This window comes from Podarcis tiliguerta, assembly GCF_965153285.1.
Source record: "Podarcis tiliguerta genome assembly, chromosome: 11".
Lineage (NCBI taxonomy): Eukaryota > Metazoa > Chordata > Lepidosauria > Squamata > Lacertidae > Podarcis > Podarcis tiliguerta.
The window spans coordinates 25,136,091-25,162,275 of NC_139544.1; the positions used below are offsets into that span (position 1 = coordinate 25,136,091).

The 26,185-nt window shown below is 40.0% G+C and overlaps 1 protein-coding gene across 35 annotated transcripts in view; it reads right to left on the reverse strand.

The window, feature by feature from the left end:
* PPIP5K2 (diphosphoinositol pentakisphosphate kinase 2) overlaps nucleotides 1-26,185 on the reverse strand; it is a 52,029-nt gene that overhangs the window by 7,104 nt on the left and 18,740 nt on the right. For 4 of the 35 annotated variants that reach the window (XR_014503042.1, XM_083403684.1, XM_083403674.1 and 1 more), the window contains 23 exons: nucleotides 25,897-26,058; nucleotides 24,457-24,578; nucleotides 23,447-23,548; nucleotides 23,111-23,197; nucleotides 21,831-21,906; nucleotides 21,633-21,742; nucleotides 20,261-20,346; nucleotides 19,050-19,175; nucleotides 18,821-18,942; nucleotides 16,892-17,074; nucleotides 16,215-16,356; nucleotides 15,337-15,560; nucleotides 13,494-13,621; nucleotides 12,643-12,757; nucleotides 11,522-11,629; nucleotides 11,325-11,441; nucleotides 9,716-9,889; nucleotides 6,708-6,881; nucleotides 5,598-5,621; nucleotides 5,237-5,306; nucleotides 2,962-3,081; nucleotides 2,093-2,155; nucleotides 53-112 (listed from right to left, as the gene is read on the reverse strand). Coding sequence is in view for 29 of the 35 variants with exons in the window: in XM_083403684.1 (XP_083259810.1) it covers nucleotides 53-112; nucleotides 2,093-2,155; nucleotides 2,962-3,081; nucleotides 5,237-5,306; nucleotides 5,598-5,621; nucleotides 6,708-6,881; nucleotides 9,716-9,889; nucleotides 11,325-11,441; nucleotides 11,522-11,629; nucleotides 12,643-12,757; nucleotides 13,494-13,621; nucleotides 15,337-15,560; nucleotides 16,215-16,356; nucleotides 16,892-17,074; nucleotides 18,821-18,942; nucleotides 19,050-19,175; nucleotides 20,261-20,346; nucleotides 21,633-21,742; nucleotides 21,831-21,906; nucleotides 23,111-23,197; nucleotides 23,447-23,548; nucleotides 24,457-24,578; nucleotides 25,897-26,058 (2,695 nt within the window). In the remaining 6 variants the exon portion in view is untranslated. Of the gene's footprint in view, nucleotides 1-52; nucleotides 113-2,092; nucleotides 2,156-2,961; nucleotides 3,082-5,236; nucleotides 5,307-5,597; nucleotides 5,622-6,707; nucleotides 6,882-9,715; nucleotides 9,890-11,324; nucleotides 11,442-11,521; nucleotides 11,630-12,642; nucleotides 12,758-13,493; nucleotides 13,622-15,336; nucleotides 15,561-16,214; nucleotides 16,357-16,891; nucleotides 17,075-18,820; nucleotides 18,943-19,049; nucleotides 19,176-20,260; nucleotides 20,347-21,632; nucleotides 21,743-21,826; nucleotides 21,907-23,110; nucleotides 23,198-23,446; nucleotides 23,549-24,456; nucleotides 24,579-25,896; nucleotides 26,059-26,185 lie in introns of all 35 variants that reach the window. The other 31 variants (XR_014503047.1, XM_083403695.1, XM_083403694.1 and 28 more) reach the window with 22 other exon arrangements.

Below are 26,185 nucleotides of genomic sequence, written 5' to 3' on the forward strand. Positions count from 1 at the left end.
CAACTTAGAAAGCCACCCTGCCGTCTTACATTCGAAAGCTATAAAGACATACCACTGGCGCCTAGAAATTCCTCAGAAGAAACCGACCAGCACCTAAAGAGGTCTGGATGTTCTGCACAGAGGCCCAGAAAATAAGTAAAGCACTGTCAGTAGATACTTGTTTCACCATGTATCTTGAACTCAAGATGAAAGGAAGGGGAAGACTGAAATGGTTTAGAAGTTGCATTGTTATCTTAAAGTTATGGAAGTCAAAGAAAAGAGGAGGCCCTCAATGAAAGGTTAAGAACAAACAGTACGCCACGCCTCATTTTCAAAGCAGCTGGAGTGATCCCAAGTTACCTGAGGAAGTACATTTAGGCTTCTGAGTAATACATATAACCATGCAGTAAATTGTGAAAGTTGTGAGGATACATATTAATCAGATCACAGCAATCTGTATCAACACAGCTGTGATAAAAATATACAAATTTTAAGCACATACTATTTGGATAAAATGTGCTCTGCCAGCTATTCATGATATATTCCCCCCCCTTTATTTGTAAATATTTATTTTTTAGCTCTCATACCTCAACTTTCAGCTGTTTTGCATACTAAGTTGAGCATATCTCTCTTTAGATGACTTAATTTTAGAGTCAATGTGCACATTTTCTTTTCATTTTCACAACTAATTCCATGTGTAGGTATGAAATACTGTAGTAATATTAGTAAAGATTATTTGCTACTGAAGCAAACCTATCATTTTATTATGATGATTTGGGAATAGACACAAATCTACTGCTTCATGAAGACATTATATTACCTTACCACTGAACTCAGTTAATAAACGGCTTTGGAAACTTTTGAATAAGGATAAAGAAACTGAGAGCTACTGTTTGATCTATGATGGAGGAGTGGCCAGCTCAGTTTCTGTGATGAAAGGACCAATTCAGTGGCAAAGCTTTGCAAAATGTGTTATATGTTGAGGCAGGATAGGGGCGGCTTCCAACAAAATATTAAACTATAATAGTCTGTTAAACATTAAAAGCTTCCCTAAACAGGGCTGCCTTCAGATGTCTTCTAAAAGTCTGGTAGTTGTTTTTCTCTTTGACATCTGGTGGGAGGGCGTTCCACAGGGCGGGTGCCACTACCGAGAAGGCCCTCTGCTTGGTCCCCTGTAACTTGGCTTTTTGCAGCGAGGGAATGGCCAGAAGGCCCTCGGCACTGGACCTCAGTGTCCGGGAAGAATGATGGGGGTGGAGATGCTCCTTCAGGTATACTGGACCAAGGCTGTTTAGACCTCAGGAGGAAAACAGAGCGGCAAGTAACCCATTACAGAAAGCACTTAAGCTGTCTGTATGAAAGGAAGGTGAAGCAAATCATTTGGTTACTGACAGAAATGTAGGGAACTTTGTTTTCAGTTAACTTTTATTTTGTGTAATGTGATTTCAAGAAGATGATAGCAAGTTCCAGTTGTTATTTATAAGTTCCAGTTGTTATTTATAGGCTTAGCAGTGGTTGTTAGCTATGCTAGATAATCAGAATCTTCATGTTCAAAGGCTGTATACCTCTGAATCCCAGTCACTGGGGGACAAATAGAGGACAGACCACCACTTTCATGCCCAACTTAATGAGTTTCCCAGTGCCATCTGGTGGTTGCTGTTGGAAATAGAGGGCTAGAGAAAGTGGACCTTTTGGCAGTTCTTACGCTGAGTTCCAAAAGGTCAGAACAGAGATATCCAACACAGCAGGATGCCAAAGAATATGCAAGGGAAAGGAATAGGAGCTGTTTAGGATCAGAAAGCTTTTAAACCATACACTATGTGTACTAATTGGTTGTGTCATTAAGAAGACTGCGTAAAAATAGACATGGAATTCATTTAATTCCCCACCCCATCCCAAAAAAGGATTTTGAATGTGTGAATTTTAAAAGACTGGATTATGGAATTAAAAAGGGGAAAGGGATTTAAATTATCAGAATTTCTAATAATTGACAATATGGCCATGTGATCAGCTGGAATCAGGGAGGATGATGGTGGACAGTACTATACACCCCATAGTTTGGAAGGGATGAAGCAAGGGAATACTTTTTGTTTTAAATAAAAGCAAAACATACCATTGGTTGGGTGTCGAGCAAATGAGATAGAAAACCTTTTAACAGCAGAACCACGTGTGGTGTCTGAGAAAGAGAAAAACAGGTACCTGAAATTCAAAACAGCTACCAAAAGAGGGATAATTCAAGAAAGGACAGAAGAGGGGAAAACAATGAAGAGGAGGTTAGAACTGAGTGGCATGCAGAAGGGATTGGGAGAGGTGCAAAGGCCAAAACAGGTTTAAAAGCAGGTAAAACTTTGCTGGTTGTTACTACTAGAGGTTTAATGGAGTGTATGGAAGACAAATACGGGTGAGCTTGTGATTTTGGCATACAGACATACATGGTTAGAATTGAATATCATGGATGTGACAGTCGGAGAAAGCTGAATGTTTCTTACCCTCAAGAAAGTTAACAAACATTGTAAAATGGTGGAAATCTGGTGCTGACATTTCTATTCTGCTTGTTACTCTGAAGCCCCAAGCCAAACACTTTCAGGATAATTTTTAAAGTAATTTAACAAACATACCTCTTTTTAGGACTTTACAAATATTAATGAATCTCCTTTGATTTCTCTAGTTCTCAATAAATGGCTTTTTGTTCCATTTCAGGAAAAAAATCACCAAATTAAATGGTTTTAAACATAGGTTGAACATAAACTTTTTTTTAAGTTGGGTTGTTACGGAAGGGGAAAAGCCCTCCTTCCATCGGCGTGCCATTAAACGCAATTAATCTCTGAGAAATAAAGGGACACTACAGCCCTCTACAAATTAATATTAGTGATCGGTATTATAGGCTTCTACTCTGTAAGCAGGCCTAGGACTTCCTTTCAAGGTTTAATGTGTGCATATGAGTGGGTGGGTGTAAGTGCATGTGCGAAGGTGTGCACATACCATCTATGCAGCCAGAAGAAGTCAGCTTTTTACGATGAATACGAGCATAATCCTGTAGGTTAGGTGCACTTGAAGAAGCCCCGAGCACCGAAGTGCTAAACAGGCTCGCACAGTGAGACCCTGATGGGAGTTAGAGAAAATACATACAGCAACCAGGTGTTCTTCTGTTCACATCGGGGATGCATGCAGCATGCAAGCATATCGCTCTTACCACACAAGAGGCTGCCTCTGGCATTGCCTTGAACAGGTTCACAATATGCTTATAAAGTCAGTGGTACTTTCAGGATGTAATTACCACAAATTACTGTGCTTCTATATATCACAATCCCCTTACTAATTATATACAAAGAGAAGGCTGAACTCTAATGAAGGGAACTTCCTTTTGTTTCCTGTTGCTAGACTTGATTAAAAAAAACACACACTGCCTGATAGGTCAATGTAAAATAAAAAGGGATGGTTGAGGAAGAAACACAAGATTGAATATTTGCAGTTTATAACAGAATCTGTTAAAATGAGCACTGAACTCTGCAAAAGGCAGAGATCAGCATGTTTTCATGTGGAAATTCCACTTAAATTCATGGGATGTGATCAAGTTTTCTTGCACGCGTTCCACTTGTGGCTTGTGCAGACATATCCCATTAAATGTGTTGAGTTTCTCAATGTATTTTTAAAAGTTAATGGCTGATCTAAAAACAAACAAACCCTGGTGTACTGAGTTTTGCTGTCTGATATTAAAAACCTTGTTTATAAAGAATAATTCTCTACATACTACAATATTGGTATCCTCTCATAATAATATTTTACTTTACATTTAAAAACCTAAGAAAAGGGCTACTTTGGGTGTAATGTATTTTGGACAATACCTTACCAATATAAAATCCATCTCAATGGCACTTGCTCAGGAGAGGTTTCTCCTATCCTTGCCCTTTGAAACCTGATCTATTTGCTTTCTAATCATGAACCACTGATTCAAAATTTCTGTTATTACCACTGGCAACCAAACGGTGAGGAAAACATTAGCAGCACATCTGATGAAACATATCAATATAAATGTCTAATCTGTGGAGAAGCTTTGGAACTTAAGAAATACCTGCATTTAGATCAGTTTTCATCAACATGTACTGTATTGGCATGAATATAAGTCTCACTTTGGGCCCAAATTCTGACAGTGAAAAGTTAAAGTGTGGCTCATATTCGCAACCTTATGATATGCAGGCAGGAGTGTGGCAAAGCCGCGTCCGTCCTATGCATAGTCCCCCATCCTCTCCCCCAAGGCCGGGAAGGGAGAGAGCGAGGAAGGGGAAAGGTTGCTAGCAACGGAGCAGCAAGGAATGGAGCGGCTTAGATTCAGATTTTTTTTTCTCTTTTCCCTCTCCAATTTTAAAGGTGCGGCTTATATTTGGGTGCAGCTTATATTCGGGCCAACACGGTATATTTATGTGGAATATCACAGAGAACAGAATTGTGCAATGATTGAAGAACATTAGAAAAATTAAACTCCAGTAATCAAGAGCATCTGATGTATGCATTTTGCTAGGTAAAATTTTGAAACACGAAGAAACAAACAAAGATTGTGCATATAGAAAGAATATAGAGTTAAGTAGACAACTGGAGAAATTTTTATCTTAGACTGCATTTAATGCTGTGTTTGTTTTGTTTGACGTGCTATGAAAGTGTTACCCATAATATTAAAACATTTGCAGAGCAAAAAAGTACCGGTAGTATACACTACCAAATGTAGTATAATACCCTACAGAATGAAAATAGTATTCATTCTACAGTACTAAAATGCTGCTGAAATATAAATCTGATGCTTGCTGTAATAAAACAGTTACAATAGCCAAGCCTGTATTCTGAAAGCTGTAGTTAATGAAATTTGGGGTAGTGCAAAGAACATTACTCTTGTGTTGTTCTTAAATGTATATGGAAAACAAAAAATGAGAAAAATAAAGGTTTTTGATTACCAGGAGAATCTCTTCAACTGTTCCCATCTGACTAAGGAGCAAGCCCTCAAAAGCCTAGAGATGAATCCTCTTAAAATGGTCTCTATTAACTTGTCAAAACAACAATATGGTTTGGGTTCAAGTGAAAAATTCATGCCAACAATGACAACTGATATTCTATATTCAATGACCAAATGACTTATTTGTATTAAAATATTCAAGATACATTATCCAAACAACGGAGTTAACTTTTAAAATATCTACAAGCTTGAATACTGAAAACTGAGTAGGTCTACTTTAAAGGAGCAGGACTTTAGGAAATATATACATACCTATACCGCTTGCCTTTTGCTCCACAATAGTTCTTGGTGGTCGGAAATAACTGCTGGTTTCTGTTGGGACCTAGACATGGGAAATGGATAAGTAAGAACAAAAACAGACTAGTGGGATTGTAGAATCCATTAAGCTTGAAACAGCAGCCTGTTCATGACAGACAAGTATTAATAAGCCATATGATGCATTAGTAGAGATACCAAAACAATATGGAAGGTCATGCAATATTGCTGAAGGGAATCCAGTTCACTCATGAGATCCTTGCAATGAAGTGGTGCAAGCAGGCATTCATGATGACAAAAACAGGACAGACACCAAGAAAGATATGAAAACACAGACAACTGTGTCATTTTAGTTTACCAAATGAACACTCCTAAACTGCGCCTGTATTGGAAGGGAGAGGAAGGGGGGAAAAGGAAACACAGACAGGCTGATGAGGTCACCTTACAGTCACTGATCCATGCACAGGCTCTTATCAGGGTAAACGTCTGATGTTCACAACCTTTAACCTAAAACTCTTTTTTTCTATATCCAAGCAATTTTTAGTTTCAATAGGACATAAAAATAACATTCTTTTTTTGGGGGGGGGAGGGTTTCCGGTAACAGGGCACCATCCATTGTTTAGTACAACCATTTGTAAGTATTTTGTTTTATATCCAACATTAGTCCTACTCAGAACAGACCCACTGAAATGAACAGATATGACTAATTTGGTTTCATTAATTTCAATGGGTCTACTTTGGGTATATCTGAGTTGGATAAAAGCTGTACACTATTCTATTTTACTGTTCAGTATATGTACTATTTTAATTCCCCCAATATGTCAAATTTCACAATGTTATACATTACAATGGATGAAGAACTGTCTTCAAAACAAAGAGAGAGAGAGAAAGGATACCTCCAGTTCACAAGTAGAGAAATAATGATTAGTACTAACATTTTTTTTTCCTTGAACAGTTAATAGGCCGTTGAAAAGACAATCTACGCTAATCCCAACTGCGGAATATCAATATTGGACCCCAATCCAATTACTTCAAATCACATTTTGTTTCATTTATTAGACAATCATTTTAATGCACCTGCCACCAAATTACTCAATGCTGTTTTTGTTTTGCTTTGTAAGTAAAAAAAAGAAAAGTCTTAAAGGACAACTAAGCCAAAGCTGATGTCTATTTCATGAGGAACTAACTATTTCCATCTCTACAGTGCTGAAAAGAAACCAACTGAAAACCAAACAATCAACTACATTCAGTGAAACTTGTGTAGGAAAAAAAAAACCATGCACTTGCTTTTTTCCCCCCCGAGCATTCTTGGAAGTAACTAGTGTTGTTTTTTTTTAAATCACATTTTAATGACAGGTGAAATAATTTTCTTTGAATAAAATCCAGAACAAGGGATTAGATGTCCTTAAAGACAGCTGTTTTCTGCTTGGAATGCATAGTAATGTTTAATGAAGTAAAGTTTAAAAACCTGTTGCCATGAGCCAAAAATACTGGATGTGAAAGCCAATGATTTAGGGGAGACAGGGGAAGAAGTGATTTGTTCCCCTGATCTGCGTCTTCGACGCCCAGTACCCACACCACTGGTGTAATGCAGCCAGGTACCAATACACTCTGGGCTAGACACACTCAGGGGGCTCTCTTCCTGGAAGTGAGAAAGGGGGCAAAAAAACAGCAAAGCATGCAACGTTAGATTCATAGCCAAATGATAAGAAAATGAAATACAGTTTTGTCTGCACCCTTTTCTAAATAACTTCAACAGCATTATACAGTAATGAGCCTATTTATTTCCTATAATAAAATCACAGAATACAAACAACTGGAAATACTCAGCTAGAGACACTTAAACAGTACTAATGACAAGGAAACTGAATATGTACATATTTTTAAAAATGTCACCGTTAATTGTGTTCCTCTCGCTAAGCATAGCAAATTCTCTGTCTGTGCTGCGTTCACTATTAATAAAGCACACATTTCACAAAAACATGTAACTGGCCTCTGATGACACTAACAACATTTTCTTAATTTTAGTGTCTCAGTTTTTCCCCTAACAAAACACACCAGTAAAATTTAATCTTCATTCTGTATCCACATGCCACATCTATCCTCTGCATAAACATTATACATCCTGCCTAAGCTCCAGGACCAACTCTAAGAACTAAACCAAACACCAGTGACAGGCTGGCACACCAACAATGCTGTTATAATTTAGGTCTAGATCAAGACATTCACAAGAAACAGAGTCAGGACCACACTGAAAGAACATAACAGATACATTTATGTTCAATATATATTTAGGGAGCCTTGATCTTCAAGGTTAAGTTGTTTGATTTTTGTTCACTTTCTCCAAATAGAAGAGAATCAGCTTCACGTTGCTTTACACACCATTTAAAAATTAATCTTTTTAAAATGGTATTTTATTGAAGTGGGAAAGAATTCTAAATTCAGCTAAAAAGAATCTCTCCATGTTCCTATCAATGAATACACAGAATGTCCCAAGAAGAAAGAAAAATATAATGTAAAAATGAAGCCATGATTTCCAAATCTTTCTATATTAAAGTTTCAGGATAGTCAGCAAAATAAAAACAGTGTTTATTGAAAGGGAAAAGCAGAATTTACAACTACGTGTGAAAAATTACAAAGGATATGTAGAATACTGCTCAACATTAACGTTTGCCTGCTGGAAAAACCCACAGCATTTATTGGGATATTCCTGTATCATCACATAAAAAACCTGGAACATCATAATAATTAAAATATTTTGGGATCCCTAAGAAATATATATATAATTTCTCTCTGATAAAGACTGTCATGATCAGTAACAAACGCATGTGCCCGCATTGGGGAGAGAGTGGGCTGGATGGGAGGGGTGGGGAGGGAAAAGAACTTGGTTTAAACAGGCTATAAACTTTATTTGCTACAGGTTTGATGAACTGGAAACACAAGGGTAGAACTAAGAAGTCAAGTGACCTGCCTGCTGTTAGAAGAGTCCAGGCTGCCTGCTGAAAAGTGGGATGGTCAAAAGGTGGCAGGATCGTCTGTAGCCTTGAGCAACCACCTACCAGAGTGCAGGTATGATGCCAGTGACTGGTAGTGAGCTGATGCACAATTTGTGAAGGCATCTCTTAGTACAATTAGGCTAAGATCCAAATAACAGCATAAATAATTCTGCACACACACAGAGTACTTGGAATTTTAGATGTTGGGTCCTGAACAACACATGGCACTTATGAAACGGAGAGGAGTTTTTGAAAAACGGAGATACAACATGGGATCATAGGATCTTTGCTTCAGAGGAAAAAGGTAAATAAAATAAAATAAAAATAAAAATCCCATAGGATATATACAAGATCTTGGATACAAAATGAGGTTTTTTTAGCCTTCATATTTATCACAGCTCAAGACAGCCAAATAATAGTATAGAATTCAATCAATAATATCAAATGGCCAAATTATTTGGAATTATTCATTTTGTAGCATGTAAGTCTGGAGATAGTACAACCCACTCCCCAAAAGTCTTTGCTCCTGACTTGTCAAGGGACAAGGGCTGTTACACAAACTAGTGCCCACATGACACCAGAAATAAATTGTAACATATACAGCATTCACATATCACAGTATATAGCAGTTGATGGTTTATCATGAATGTGCAGAACGCTCCTTCCCTCTAGCTAGTGAGAGCAGCAAACCACACTCCCTGGCTTAGCATTCCATCCAAACTAGGAATATGGTTTAATGTCATGATTTGTTTGGAATAGAACAAACCATGATTCCTAGGTTCAGATGCAACACTAAACCAGGGATTGTGGTTTATTGCTCCTGCTGGCTGCACAAGAAAAGCAAAGGTGGAGTGATCTCTGCATTCATGGTAAGCCATCAGTTACGGTTTACTGTGTTGTGTGAACTGGGCCATACTGTTTCTTGCAATTTTATTCTGTTACTGAAAAATGATTGGTAAAAAGAGAAACTCTCTCCTCACCTACTTCACTATTCTGAAGTAGCCCTTGTAAATATGACAGACCTCTGCATCAACCTTGATTCAGAATATTTAAGATTTTGGGACAGAAGACATATCTTTCATATTGATAAGATAATGTCTTATCTTTCAGGGTACACTGCAACAATCAGTTATATTAGGAAATATATATATTGGGTTGAACCATAACATTCTTGCAAAGGGCAAAAAATGTCTTTAACTATTTATTGTAGAATAATACATTTTGTAAGATTGTATATGCAAGCAATGTAGATTAGTCAGCCTGAAGACTAACTTAGACCTTGTTAAGTGATCCAAACTCCTCTGAATAGTGGTATCTTTCGGTTATTAATTTATGGAAGTGTCTGAAGCAATGTTAAAGTCCTAAGAGAACTACAGCTATGTATTTGCCATGCATTAAAAAAGAGAAAAAGAAATGTGAAAATCTCTCTAAAACAGGAGCCTCTTTCTACAGTAGTTAAGCATGGGAACAGCAAACTTACTTCTGATGAACCAATTTTCCTGGGTCTTGGAAGAGGCGACTTTCTGTGTATATGAATTGGATCTGACACCAATGGCTTGAAGATCATTACAGATCGATCTGTTTCATCCCTTCTACAAGCATGTGATTCCTCATCACTTTCATTTTTCTGGCAGTTTTTCCTTGAGCCATCATTCTGGAAGAAAATGGATGTTTCATGTGACACAAAACATTCGGCAGGTGGAAAACATAATTCCTTCAAATATTAAGGATTATGGCCCTTGGATACCAATAGCAACAAACCACGTACCACATGCATTTGGATAAAGCAGCTTCCTATGGAGCTATGGAAATGTACACCAAAGCACATTTGGTTAGCCCCTAGCAACTGTCTCCAACTCTGAAGACAATGATTTGTCCATTTTCTTAGTATCTGGCAGGGCAATCCATACCCCAACAAGGGAGCTGTTCACACCATCTGGGACAGAAGACAGTGGACAGGCAAAAGTCTGCTCTTGCCTACCTCTGTCTGGAGCTGGCATCGTGATCAGAGCCAGATTGAGCCCAATGCCACCAAGTGGGACCAGCTACGGATTCAGCAGATCACAGGCTGGCCAAGTCCCTCCAAGCAGCCCCCTGTTTTGGTGCTTTCTTGCAGACAACTGCTGATGGGAAGGCCTTTTGTTGGGTGAAACTGGGGGCTCTGTGGCAGGCAGAAGCCAGTGGAGCTGTTCTTGGCTGGGTGGAAGAAGACCTTATTCCCAACATTTCCTTCACCCATGTAAGGGCTTTTCTGAACATGGGTCTGGATGTGAGGTGGGGTGCTCAAGTATGCTCTGTGTGTGATTGAGAGAAATGTACTTGGGCAGAGAAAGAAAGATGTAGGTATGTATGGTGTGTGCACACGTGCACGACAGTTAAGAGTTAGAGGGAGGTATTTGTGTGTGTGACTGTGTACACATGGCATGTGTCTGCGAGAGAAATACAAGTATGTCCTTGGTCTGCATGTGTGTGGTGTATGCAATGTGAGGGAGAGGGGGGAAAGAGAGTGTGATATGGCCACCTTGTACATTTTTCCTGGTAGTGGGAAATGCTTCTTGTTCAAGACAGCGACAGCATTGTTTTGTGGAGGTGACACTGTGTAACTTCCACAACATAATGTTGTCCAAGGTAGCAGCAATGACAGTATACCCCATGGCAGCCATGTTGTGACTGCTGGCCACAGCTTTTCCTCAAAATTCAAAATGTGCTATTTTCTACAAATAAGTGGGAAAGGTACAACAACACAAGCTGTGTTATGCCATGGTACAATATTAAGCATTCAACTACAGTGGTACCTCGGGTTACATACGCTTCAGTTTACATACGCTTCAGCCTTACAGACTCTGCTAACCCAGAAATAGTGCTTCGGGTTAAGAACTTTGCTTCAGGATGAGAACAGAAATCGGGCTCCGGCAGCGCGGCAGCAGCAGGAGGCCCCATTAGCTAAAGTGGTGCTTCAGGTTAAGAACAGTTTCAGGTTAAGTACGGACCTCCAGAACGAATTAAGTACTTAACCCGAGGTACCACTGTACTGTGAAAAGTCCTGCTCAAATTTCATGTATGTAAGAAACATTTTAAAGAGTGTTTACCTCCCGTGAAGCAGGTCTGTATCCGTAGCCTGACGGTAAATTTTTATCTTCTTCACAGCCTTTAGCTCCTGGACTGAAGTGCAATTCCACATGGAAACGCTCCTCTGATGAAAGCTCCTAAAGAAAATGGACAAGGAGTTAAACCATGTTTCCAAGTATATAATACTGGTTTGCCTATGTGCTTAGCATTTCTTTACCTTGTTTGGATCCTCATACAGCATGATCACAATCTGAGTCATGTAATTGAGTTCACTGACAGCATTCAGATAATCCATAGCTCGTTTCCACTGTTCGTCTTTTGATGGCTTAGATCAAAAGAAATTCACATGTTTAGTATTGTAAGCGTATGGGTGACAATTTCTTTTTAATCTCTACATTCTGTTAACTTCTGATTGTTAGCTTCTAACTCAAGGGCTGCAATTTGAAACACCAAGGAGTAAGTCCATTAAGCACAACTGACTTACTTCTAAGCAAGCCTACATAGGATTGCACGGCGCTATAATAAAATGCATTCTTATACAGGCCAGTGTTACATCACTTTTACATCCTTTCCCAAAACCTATCATAATTTTAATATTATTATTATTTGTAAAGCAAAACTGAAGTACTGTACAAAGCATTTTCAAAATTGTACAGGCAAAAATACTTCAAGGAGCATATAATTTAAAAATGATAACAATGGGTTGGGGAGGGGGGAGATAACAAGTGGTGATGATGGAAAAGTGCGGTTACACATGCTGTGCATGTGGTTACAGGCAAGGAGGAGGATTGCAGAGTTTAGGTTTACCAGCATGCCCACAACTGAAATTCTGTCATTTCTATAGCAATTTAGCAGCAACCCCTTCTACAAATAGCTTGCGCCTCTCTTCATAAGGATCAATTTGCAGAACATCAGTCAGAGAAATGTGCTAGACTGTGTCTGACAATATCATATATATTTTAAAAGGTCAAGTGGCAGATATTTCAAAACATGGAACAGATAAAATAACTCACAGTGGCCTTTTCCACACGTTTCAGAACAAAGCAAAGTCAATGAAAGGTAACAGAACTATTTCTGCCTATGGGGAAAAACCCCAACTACACATAGAAGTATAAAGTTTGCATTATTCAAAATGTTTTTAGGACATGGCTCTCCAAATCCACCCGGAGCTCTCCCAGTAGATTTTCTGTAATGCAAAGTTTATTCCCATGGGAGTGGCATTTTGAGTTGCCACATAATACTTCTGCCTAAATAATAATAATAAAGTATGCTGCACATTTCCAAAAGTGATGAGCATACACAACTCAACTAAAACAACCAGAAGAGGATATCACTTACATCACATAAAGAACCGAAGCGAAGCGTTGATAGTAAGGAATGGACATGGCTCTCACTGGTGAAGTATAGCCTAGTTCGGACATGACGTTCAGGAGACATAACCCCACTGGAATACCTAAGAGCAAAATAATCTGAGACAGTAAACAAGTATTATACAGGCTCATGAGTACCTGTAGAGAAAGCAAGAGAGCTTAAAGTGCATCTCCCCATCACTAAAATTTCTAAAGATAAAAAAAATTCAGAATAATTTCCCAAACTCTCTTAAATTGGTGAAAGAGTACCTGTGTAATGACCATGCGGTGAACAAATTTCACATTTCCCCCCAATTATTTTTCCCTTTTTGTTTCATAAGATCATTCCCCCCCCCCCCCGGGAAAAATATATCTTGTATTTCTTACTATAATAGTCTTTTTTAAAAGCAAAATGTAGTCATGCTGCAGTTGGCGTGGCTGGGAGTATTATGAAGACTCTTTATCTTACAAAAATATGGTGGTGGTTACCGCAGTTTAATGACAGAACAGCAGGCAGGCAGGCAAGCAGCACGGGTGGTAGCTGGCCAAGACGTGCCATGAAGGAACAGTGAGTATGGGGGAAAAGGCAGTTCCCCAGCAGCAGTCTTGTTCTGGTGCTGCTTCTGTTTTGGCCTCAGCAGCATTGGAGGCTGATGAGGAAGCAGCAGCAGCATAACAGGACGGTTGGTGGGGATCTGCCCTGGCAGGCAACCAGCCTTGGGGGCGAGGAGGCAGCAAGCAGGATTTGGTTATATTTTTACACAGCAAATGGCTAAATTCATGTCACTATAAAAGTAACAAAGCACCACTACCAAGTTTTCCAAGCAAAAAGGAACTTACAAAGGGTGGAGCTTGTTAACTGTATCATCATCTTGAGTTCTTTGAAGATCAGACCGGATTTTCCTCAGTAGTGGATTGCAGTACCCTTTTGCAATTTCTATTTTCTCAGCTGCAGTAATACCATATTCCTGGATGAGAAGAGCATAATTAAAAATAAGCTACAATGTGCGCTGAGTATATGCATGGCATCCTACAGTATTTTGCTATAGGGCCCCATTTGTTCTTTCTATTTCAGATTCAATTCTCTGAGCGCAATCACTTATGCAGCTAAATATGCACCATTCAGGTGCAGTCAGGGTAATCCTGAGGTTTGCAGAAGCACGAAACATCACTAGGAAAAATCCTAAGGGATGGGGAGACACTCAAAAGAACTCACGGAGGACTGAGTATATCAAGTGCCCACACAATAAAAGGTAAAGGTACCCCTGCCTGTACGGGCCAGTCGTGTCCGACTCTAGGGTTGTGCGCCCATCTCACTTAAGAGGCCGGAGGCCAGGGCTGTCCGGAGACACTTCCGGGTCACGTGGCCAGCGTGACAAAGCTACTCTGGTGAGCCAGCACCAGCGCAGCACACGGAAATGCCGCTTACCTTCCCGCTATAAAGCGGTACCTATTTATCTACTTGCACTTAGGGGTGCTTTCGAACTGCTAGGTGGGCAGGAGCTGGGACCGAAAGACGGGAGCTCACCCCACCGCGGGGATTCGAACAGCCAACCATACGATCGGCAAGTCCTAGGCACTGAGGTTTTACCCACAGCGCCATCCGCGTCCCACTGCCCACACAATACTGACTGTTGAAAAGGAGGGGGGTAAAACCAAGATGGGAGATAATGGAATAGTGGTCGCAACTCTGTTTGCTTGCAAACTTCCATTCCTCATGATCTGATGTCAAATTCTAGATCACATGTCTCAATAGGTTTTTAATGTCTTGAATCAAGTGGTTGCAGGAACCTACCTGTCACTCGCTTATTATGGCTTGGGAGTTAGTTGCACTTTGGCTCCATTAAAATAAATGGTGTAAGTTAGTCATTGATTAGGTCCTACTAATTTCAATAGGAGCTAAGCAATGACTAACCTGCCCCCACTTATTTTATTAGGACCAAAGTGAAATTAACTTAGGCTGTAATCTTCTGCCTGCTTAACCAGGGAGTAAGTCTCACTGTACTCAATGGGACTTACTTCTGAGTAGACATGTACAGGATTGCACTGGATTTAGCCAATATATATAAAAGATACGTCTATGTAATTATTAGATTACATATCCGCTAGATATTTCCTTATTTAATTTAATAAGGAACAGAAAAAAACATTATTTTTTTCAATACATACCATTTATAAAAACTGGTTAAAAAGGTAAAGGTACCCCTGCCCGTACAGGCCAGTCTTGACAGACTCTAGGGTTGTGCGCCCATCTCACTCAAGAGGCTGGGGGCCAGCGCTGTCCGGAGACACTTCCGGGTCACGTGGCCAGAGTGACATCGCTGCTCTGGCGAGCCAGAGCCGCACACAGAAACACCATTTACCTTCCCGCTAGTAAGCGGCCCCTATTTATCTACTTGCACCCAGGGGTGCTTTTGAACTGCTAGGTTGGCAGGCGCTGGGACCGAACAACGGGAGCGCACCCTGCCGCGGGGATTCGAACCGCCAACCTTTCGATCGGCAAGCCCTAGGCGCTGAGGCTTTTACCCACAGCGCCACCCGCGTCCCTAAAAACTGGTTAGTGGACCACAAATTGTTTGGAAATAGTTAAGCTATGGATTGCCATAATGATTAGCAAGTATAACCAGTATGAAACACCTAGTTGTTGCAGAATACTGTTTAAGAGTAGTTGCAAGGTACATACCTGTGGTATAACAATGTCAGCTAACGCCTTTGACAGTCTATATAGTTCCATTGTGTTTTCTAGTTTCAAAGAGACATTATGCTGGACATCATACTTAATACAGTCATAGATATCTGGAATTTTACTGATGTCATATCTTCCATTCTTTGTTTTAAAGTCCTTTTCAAGCTTGGACCACCTACGCAACATTAGCTCCAACGTTTCACTGTGGTAAAGCTGAATATCTAGGTGGACAATTATTAGTGAAGAATAATCAACTCAGGTAACATGAAGTAAAATCAAATGAAACATTAAGAAAATTTATGATCTAGTATATTCTAGTTAGAATTATGTATATTTGCTTTCACATCAAATATATCCTTTTCCAGATTAAAGAATGCAATCCACTTACATGACAAAAGTCATGACCTAAACAAGCTCTAGCAAAGGACTGCACAGTTCATATTGTTCTGATGGTTAGCTTTATTAGCTAAAGAGTGATATATTGTTGCATTGGCCACAGAAAGAACATTTTTTAATTTTTTTAATTTCCTCCCCCTGCACCCCAGTGCAAACTCTCTGCACCATGGGTTTTCTCCAATCTAGTTAACTCTGCCCCTCCTTTTTTGTCTTCATCTCATAGCATCGACTCTCTTCTCTCTGCACCCACATTTCTCAACTGGCCCTTTTTACCACTGCATTCCACACCACCCACTCTTCTTTTGGGTCACCATAAATCTCTTGGCACCCTATCTTTTCTTCATTAATAACTCACTATTAGTATATATTTTAGTAGCTAAATTTCACTGACAGACATGCTGTCTATTCAAAATTCTTAAAACTGCCTAAGCCTTCATGGCTAGCATTAACATTACAGTCTGCTTAAAATAATTGTTTACCTGCAGACTTAGGATCTTCCATCCGTCTTCTGATCTGAGATGTCAAACTCTGGATCAAGGAATATACCTTATCACATGTCTTAACAGGGTTTTTAATGACTTGCATTGATTTTATCAGAGAAACACTGCCGGATGGTGTGAGCTGAATAGCAAATAAAAAGGGAATTCATTAGTTCTATTCGTTTTTATTTTTGTCTGAAGGATAATAGAATACTATAACCTCAAAACAGGAAATCTTAAGAATCATAATTTGAATAAATGATCGCTTTCAGGGTTTTTGTTTGTTTGTTTTTTACAATCAAGTGGTGTATAAATGTTATAAAACAAAGAAATTAAGTCCCAATGAAGTAAATGGTGCTTGTGGCACTAAAAAAGATGTTTGGTCTTATCTGAAGCATAGATTTGGTGGGTTAGGAAGCTTTCCCTGGGTTGGGTAATCATCATGAGCTATGACGAAGGTAGGACAGCAGAATTACTGCTTTTGTTATTTTAACTGATCTTTCAATTATCATCACAACACTTTTCCAGTTATAATGTGTGTTGTTGTTTTTTTCCAATTCTCCTTGTGCTCCATTCAGGAGAGTTAAAGAAGATGGCTAGAAGAGAATCCACTGATTTTCAACATTTGCCCACATTCAGTATTTAGAGCACGGTATAGTACTTTGTTATCTTCTAACCTTTTCATAGTCTTCATCAGTAAAGTCTCTGTCTCTCTGGAGTATTTCATTAAGGCGTGCCTTCGCACGATGTTGGCAGCTGCTAAGAGAGTCACTGTCACTGTCGAGTAGCCCATTCATATTAGCACTTTTGACCATCTGGACAAGTATAGGAGTAAGCTCTCCCTCCAATGCCAGGAGTCCCTGGGTAAACAAAATAACTGAGTGATGAGGGGAAATGTGGCAAATAGTCTAAAGCACAAAAGTGAATATTGGTACTTAACGTGATAAGTTCCTTTTCTGTAGGGAGAAAGGGGGTCCAGTGTGGGTTGTCATCACTCACCTCTCAAACTTTCAAGAGGGTACACCTGGTGTATCCTCTCACCAGTTCAATTCATGCTTAAGCAAATAACTGTATACCTATCATGCATATATGCTAGTAACTTTCTACCTATTGTTAATAGGTATTGCTTTTTAGTGCTTATTACACTATGGTCTATGTGCAGGCAGGTAATAAAAGAAAAACAATATGATTGTGGTGTCCACTTTTGATTAGAGCATATGGCTCGGAGCAGGGGTCATCAACCCAGTGCCCACGGGCACCATGGCACCCATGAAGTCTTTCAGTGGTGCCCCTGAATAGAGGCCCCAGACTTTGAGCTTTCAATTGAAAGAAAAGTTAGTCTCTAGCAATCCTGGAACAAAGGTTATCAGGCAAAATGTGCAGGTACCTTCTAAGCAATTTCTTTGAAATGACAGTAGGATGGATGCCTTGTATATTAGACAGCAACACCATGTTTGTGTGGTGTCAGATCAGCAGCACATAATCAACTTTCCATGGCAAGTGTAAGGTTGTTGGGGGTGATTGTCTCTCTTATGTTGTGTTATGCCACGCACCCCATGACAGCCATTTTGTGTCTGCCATACCTACCTCTATCAAAATTTGAAATGTGTCCATAAGCCCCAAAAGGTTGGCAGTCCCTAGATTAGAATGTCCAGCACCTATTCTTTATTTTCAATTAAAAATGTATACATTTTGAAAAGTTTGCCATATATACTGTAAGTCATGAGAACAAAAGCACATGCATTTGACCACTACTCTTATATATCATATAGCACACCACCATTTTACCACATCAAGAAATAAGCAATTTATAAATTTCACACACCGAATGACTAGTGCAGGGGTCACAACTATAGGGGGCAGAAGGGGCTTTGGCTCCCTCAATAGTGGTGGGCCGGGGGCGGAGCCCTCCTCAATATTGAGATAACTGCCATCCCCGCACGAGCGCTCATGTGCCAAGCAGTGGCGGAGGTCATCACTGAGAGGGGTGACAAAATGACCAAAATATGAGTTTTAAAAATAAAAAAATAGGGCTCCTGAAACTTTTTTGTTTAGTTAACAAATGTAATGAAATGTGGCTGGCACTGGGCACCACACCGCGGGGGCTGTCACTCCTGGGAGTGACATGGTGGCTTGGGCGCCTGCAGGCTCCACGCTGCCTGAAACGGCGTGTGACTTGCGTCTGCCTTCTGCCTCTCCCTCAGGCGCCCTACAGCTGAGGGGGAGGCAGCGGAGAGGCTCAGCGCGTGCCCCGCCCCCGGCTGCAGGATGCACGCGCCACACCTGGCACCCGAGCAGCTAGCTACGCCGCTGGTGCCAAGCGGGGCGGGATGCATCACGTGACACAACCCCCCCCCCCATGTGGAGGGCAAGTCAGTGCCCCTGGACTGGTGTGTGGGAAGGGAGGATTACTCACATTGAACTACTAATCATAAGCGGGAGGAAAGCATGTATGATATGAAAGTAGGCCAAGTAGCTAATTTTACATGACTTTAATACTTAAAACATTTTTTAAAAAAAGTTCATTGTACAATCTCCAAAAATTTTTTATAAACAGCCTGTATTCCTTTCCCATTTTTCAGTAGAAATTATAATTTTCATAGTACCTTTGCAAAAGCTGCCGCAGTCATTTGAACTCTGCCTTCATCCGAAGCATAAATTTTGAGATCATGCCTATAGGTACTATGCAGTCTAAGTAAACCACATCCTGGAAATCCAGCATAGTCACCTACCAAAAGAAAAACAACCTTATAATCTTGCTTCTGTTTCTTTTCCCCCCAAGTTCTCGGTCTAAAGAAATGGTTTCCTTTGCCACCAATAAATGAAATAAATTACCTTGTCCACCTGGGTACATGCATCGGAAAGCTCTTCCGAGTTCCTCTGCCTGAACTCTGCCTGCAGGTGTTAATTCTCCTCCCCATTTTAGAACTAAGAGTAGAGATGGCTCACGTTTGTGGCTATCTAAATGCACACAAAAATACCACAATGCAAAACAGGTAAATAAAAACTGAGGAAGAACAACTAATTTACATCTAAGTTTCATATGCTAGAACAATTTTTTAGCAGATCATTTTCCATTTCTGTTGAGCTGAAGTAACTTGAAAAACAGAGGGGTGGATCTAAAGAAGCAGCAACAGAAATGAGTGGATGGAATATAACTTTCTTACCCACTCCTCATCCCAGCAGCCTCTCCCAAAAGTGTGGAAACCCTGCTGAATGGGGTAGGCTATGGCACCTGGGTAGGGGGAAAGTACATCTCCCTATTTTTTGGTGATCCCCTCTTCTCTCTCAACCCCCGACACCACAGTCCACACCATTCAACAGAGCCCAGGGCCCTTGGAAAGGCTGCTTGAAATGAAGGGGTAAGTCACAGTTTGCTCACCCACTTCCAACAGTATTTGTCTGATTCAAATACAGTATGTTTGCAACACTGAAAAAATGGAAGAGAGAATAGACATTATTCAGTTGAATAAACGTTTTAATATGATGAATGGTGGGCTAATCAAGCACATTCCTGTCAGGGACCAAGACTGGCTAAGTTAAAGAAATATTACTTTTTCTAATATATAAAAATGTGAGGATCCAAAGAACAGTGATAGTATTCAGAGCACCAGGGATGAGTTTTGGATTGGATTTGTAGATTCGGAAACAGCAGCTGCTCATGCTGTATGGCAAATTGCTTCTGCAATTCAGGGTAATATCAAAAGCTGCTTGCAATAAAGCACTGGAAGGAGAGTGTTTGATGTTCAATTAAGAAGTCAAACATTGTACTTACAGCACAACCCTATTCATGTTTATTCATAAGTATCACTGTGTTCTGTGCGCTTACTGCAGAGCAAGTGTGTTTAGGATGCACACCAGCCTTAAAAGTTGATATTTTGCTGATGACCAGAGCGAGCGAGGAACAAAATGTAATTAATAAACTTTAAAAAAACCCTACATGTTTCCAACTTCAGCTTTTTTGACAATAAAAGTGTTAAAAAGCAAAATTCAGTTACACTAAGCTAACAGAGGGACCAACTTCTAGAATTAACTAGCATCCATACCTTCTTCTTCACTAGATGTTTTGGGACAACCATGAGGAAGATACGTCAGCTGAACTTTGCGGTTTATGCCAGAAAAATGTCCATACCTAAGAACAACAAATGGAGAATGGGGAAGGCAAGGAGCACACGTTAAAAATGAACTGGATATATATCATGCAGCCTTGTAAGTGCGTGTGTGTGTGTGTGTGTGTGTGTGTGTGTGTATATATATATATGAATGAAGCTATTGCATTGCTGCCATGATGAAGAATGCCTTTCCTGCACTGTACCACTTCATCCTGCAGGTTTCAGTACTTCCTGCATATGCACAGCTAGCATGTTAGGCAAAATGAATTTACTTAACATTCTTACTTAACTGGCAATTTTCTCTGTAAAGAGAGTTTGTTTTCATAGTAGAGCATTCAAGCACCCAATTTCCACCTGCAGTCTGAAGTAGTGTCCGGGAAAAGCTCTATCACTTGATTCTCTGATAGTAACTCTTGAACAGCTTAACAAAGCAGAAATTCACACAGCAGGTTAGTGTAGGCCAGCCTTCCCAAACTTGGGTGTCCTCCAGATATCTTGGACTACAATTCCCATCAACTATTACCATTAGACCATGCTGGCTGGTGCTGAGCTGGTGCTCAATCTCTTAAAGCAGCGGTCTGTGGGCATATTTACAAAGCAGAAAAAACTGTCATGGACACCACACATATTTCAACCAAGCACATGCCACAACCTATTCTACTGGCTGCAGTAGAATGCTTCTTTCAGACCTAATTCAATGGGAAAGATGACCCTATGGACAGTGGCGGAGCAGGCGGGGGCATGGCTGGTGCGCGTCCCAGGGGCATGGCACGCCGCCCGTGGGGGTGTGGCACCCAGCATGGGCGGGGGGGCAGATGCGATGGCACCCCAATGGGATCATGCTGTCAGGGGTGGTGCGCTCCCCCTGCACGCCTCTTCCTCCGCCAGTGCCCATGGACACTGGGAAAGGCTCATTGGCAACTCTTGAGTTAAAAGATCAGCAGAAGCAGGATAAAAGGCGCTCTCCCCAAAATTCCCTCTACCATTCTCCTGCAGGCCTTAGTTAACGTTTATATGTCTCCGCAAGGAATATACATGCACAAAATGGCATTCAGTGGTTCATTAGAAATAGATTTCATGCTACCTAAAATTCTGAAGACGCAGTAATAGTTTGAAAGCGTCAGAAACTGACTAATAACACGGATTAGTTCCCATATTTCAGATTAACAATGTGGTTGAACTCTCTTTGTTCCTTAAATATATATATATATATATATAGACTATATATAGACTATATATATATATATATATATACATGAGAAAGATAACAGTGTCAGCAGTAAAGATCTCCAAATTAAATACTTACATCTCCAACACAGTTTTCAGCTGCTCAAGCTTAGATTTGTTTTCTTCAATCTCAGAGTCATTATTTTGTCCTAGCTCTATTAAGAGGTGTCTTGCAATGTCAAGTACTTCCTAAAAGAGTGGCAAACTGTATTAGCAGTTTATGAAGACAGGTGTGAGTGTAAAAAAGAAAAGAATTTTTTAAAAAACCCCAACTTGCCTGTAATTGCTTCGGCTTTTTTAATTTTAGCTTCCCAGACTTGAATCCATTGCATTTTTCAAAAAGATCAAAAAACCTTTAAAATAAGCATGGAATGATTAGAAAGGCAGTGAATTACTTTGCTAGAAGTCACTAGGCCAAACTAGTATTATTTTCTGGTTCTAGATTTTTATAATAGGGAAAAGAATTGCTCATTGTTTAGGGAAGCTTTTAATGTTTGATGGATTACTGTATTTTAATATTTTGTTGGAAGCCACCCAGAGTGGCTGGGGAAGCCCAGCCAGATGGGCGGGATATAAATAAATTAATAATAAATAAATAAATAAATAAATAAATAAATAATAATAATAATCACCATCTACCCCAAACCAGATTATTCATGTCTTCACATCTAGCAAATGACTGGTTGGGAAGCATGTGGATGTTAACACAAAACAATGTATTCAGTTATGAACTTTCCATATATTAACTGATGGTCTTGAAAAGACTTTGCACTACGTTGTATATGCAGTCTCTACGGAATCGTATCTCAGGTCACCATTCTGTGGCTTTTGCTCCCTGAACCTTCACCAAGGCTTATGTTTAGAAGCCATTCTCAAGCCAGTTTTGAAATAACTAATAATATACACTTAGAAAGTAATGAAGCTGGTGTAAAGCGAGCAACTCAAAGTTAAGCTGGTGTAAAGTTCAACCAGGGTTGCTGCTTTGCCTAAGCCTTCGCGACAGAAAACAAACCCTTAAAATAGTGTTCAGCACTGGATTGCAAGGTTACAAGACCAAGCTGAATGGGCTTAGGATGCCATAACCCTTTGCTGGGATTTACACCAGCCTTGACTCAGCCAGCTTCTCCTCAGCCATCTGAGCAAGTTATAATACCAGGGTATATTTGGCTGAGCCAGCTGAGCCAGAAATCAGCAAGCTGGACTGGAGATCCACTGCATCCTAAATGGCTCATACCAGTGAATCTTGCCATAGGACTGCCCCAAAGAGTTCTGTTTTATTTGTTTAAAAAATTATATATACTGCAATTACTTCAGTGGAACTTCCAGGGCAGTTTACAAAATACAGAAGTAAAATTAAACTTTAAAAGCAGAGAAAACAAAACATTTGATGCTACAGCCTCTTAAAACATAAATACAGATGAAAAATCAAATTAAATGTCAATAAACGCAACACAGATGCACATTTATCCCCTCCTCGGTTCAAACAATTATCTTATTACATGTAATGGGGAAAATATCAAATTTGTTCATTACATCCCCCCCCCCCCAATTACTTACTTCTGATGTTTAACTTCCATTTTCATTTTTTGTTTTGGTGTCCGATCTCCATGCCGTATAACAGCAATAACACATCTAAGTTCCATCCTGCAAGTATACAAAGATTTAAAAGAACAAAGTTTGATTGTCATTAACAGCAACAAAAAAAATATGAAAAAGAGGACATGTAAATATGATTTCTCATATAAATATTAACGAAACATTTCAACAAAGATGTTGTTGAATTATTCTAAACAAAGAATTATTCTAAACTGAAAGTGAGCGAATACTGAGAGATTAGAAAATGTTACATAGTCAGGTTGCATAATGTAGACAGAGTAAAAAATATTCTCTTACATTGTTCCAGATGTAGTTGGCACAATAGGAATATCCTCTGCTTCTAAAGGTATGGACCATGGGATCTGAAACTGCGGAGCAAGTTCTCGCATTACGATATTTCTAAATGGAACAGAAACAAGTGTTTGCTGAAATTAATAAGTCTACATTAATAACAACAATAATTTGTCTAATATAAACAAGTTAAAAATGCATTAACCCCTTAATGAACCATACCCACGTATGCTATGTTCCATAAATAACATGCCATTCGTTAATAACCAATCATGCTTCTCCTAAAACATTTTCCCCTAATCCTGAAGTTCCTAAAGTGAATCTCAGTGCCCTGAACACTTCCCTTTATGCTTGTGGAAGCCCTCTGCCTTTGTGTGTGAGTATGCCAGTGTTTTACTTTGAGCAGCCGGCTGTGCTAGTGAAGCCATGGCTTCTAGCTGTCTGCCCTCTTCCTTTCCTTAGAATGCCTCTGAGGAATTGTTTGCTTTCCAGCATGCCTAACACCCATGGGGGGGAAATCCCTTTTCAAAATACAGAAAGGAAAAAGGACTCATGCTGCTGCATGGTAAGCTTGGGGATGGTGAGGGGAACAACCAGGGATGGTTTGTCTCTCTGTGTTTTATTGAGCAGTGTGCATTTTGCCTTTCCTCAAACATAAAATTTTGCTGTTTTATTTCTCTAACAGATATCTTGGCAAAGTTCCACAGAAACTATACTAGGTATGCATGCTCATTATGGGCATCCTAAATAGCTGCTGTTTTATCTGAATTGTGTTATCTAAAAGCTCTATTTTGCAAGATACATTTTTCAACAGGTCAACCACACAGAGGACAGTATTCAGCTAAGTCCTACTCAGAAAAGACCTGCTGAAATTCATGAACCTGAATTAGTCAGGTCCATTAACTTCAATGAGTCTGCTGTGAATAGGACTAGCATTGAATACCACCACGGATATTCTATTTACTTTAAATAAATTATGAAAAAGAAACGGTCTGACAAATAGCATAAAATCTTACCCAAGGATTTTAGCACAATCATCATAATATTTCATAGAATTCTTCACAAAACTAAAGCCATTGACATCACAGACATAAGATTGTCCATTTGCACGCAACAGATCAAAGCCACAAACCGTTTGCTGTCAAGACAAGAAACCACAAGTTTGCACAGGTTTATAAATTTATAAAACTTCAGATAATTATCTACGTTAAAAAAGAAATGAACAAAAACTCATCTCTTCCTCGAGGATCAGGTTCAACTTCAAATGATTTAATGAATAGCTTCTCCTCACACAAGGTCTCACTACTGCATTTTTAAAAAGCTTTGGATTTTACGCCCTTCCAATCTTATCTTATCCCTTCAAGCACTGAGATACATTAATAAAATAATTTACAATACGTAGTACCATGTAAATATATTTCAGTCTTATAAAGTAGCATAAATATTAGCAAAGGACTCAGTTCAAACAGCCAAAAAATATAGGTCAGTCACAAATGATGCAAAAAGCACACACATTTTATCGGGCTCCTAAGTTTGTGTAATGTAGGTTCTATTTACATATTTGTCTTAGCATACTTTCTTTCCTAGTCAGAAGAAGAGAAAGAAGGTCTTGTTCCCCCTCTGCTGCCTAACAGGGAACAGCATTTGCAGCCTAGGCACAGTGGCAAGGGAGTGCGTGGCTGGCTGCCAACCCTGGTGTGGCTGTCAATGTAGTATTTCTGCTCTTCTCACCCACATGGGAGGCTAGAAGACTGGGAAGTGGGGCTCCCAGGGCAGACCTGCGTGAAGACTTCACTCATCCAGAACCACTCTGGGAGTACTTAAGGTGAGCTGAGGAGAGTGGAGTCACCACAGTGGGCATCAGGATTGCCCTCCCATCCTCCCTTTAATACACTGGTTTATGGGTTGTCTGCTGGAGAGTGACAGTCCCACTTTGACCTTGCTATGGATCATTTTATCACACTGTTTGGCCAGGTCTGCAGGTTTCGCCTACTTCAGAGCAATCATCACAACTTTACGGTAGAGAAGCCATTGAGGATGGGCAGAGGGAGAGACCCCTCTCAAGTTGTCCCATAGGAGGATCCCCTTAAAGGATTTTGGAGGGCTGCACTTTTTATCCAGATGCCCTGCTGCTGATCAGTGGGGGTTCCCCATCTGTGCTACCTCCCTCCCTAAATTTGGGTCAACCCCAATACTTCATCAACCAGCAAGCAGGCCGGTGGAGCCTTGTAATGCCATGCCTGATGCCTATGCCAAACCTGTTGCATCCATAATCAATAAAGATGTGGTCTAACTTGAATCCAACACCTGTCTCCTGTTTCATCCTTTGCTTGTGTGCTCCACCACTGCCTCACTGTGCTTGGGCTTGCAGATAACAATTCTATAACAACTCAAAGCTAAGGAGATGCCCTCCGGGGTAAACAAAGACCACTTTCTCCAGCTTTCATTCGTTTTACCTTAAAAGCTAGGCATACTTTCCAAGCTATAAGCTTCTCCCTTGCATTAAGGATGACTGGATACCGTACTTCTTTCCCTTCACTGTCCCGCTCTACTTTCCCATCCAGTGCAGGGGATTTACGAGCTTCTGCATGTGCATAATCTGGTCCTACTGTGTATACCTTTATTTGGAAATAAAAAATTACAACAGAATAAAAAACTCTTTTTTTTTGGTTCATTACTTTTTTTATTTCATAGTCAGCTCCTGGGCCTCTAGAGTCATACTCATTACTTTCACATCATGGGGAG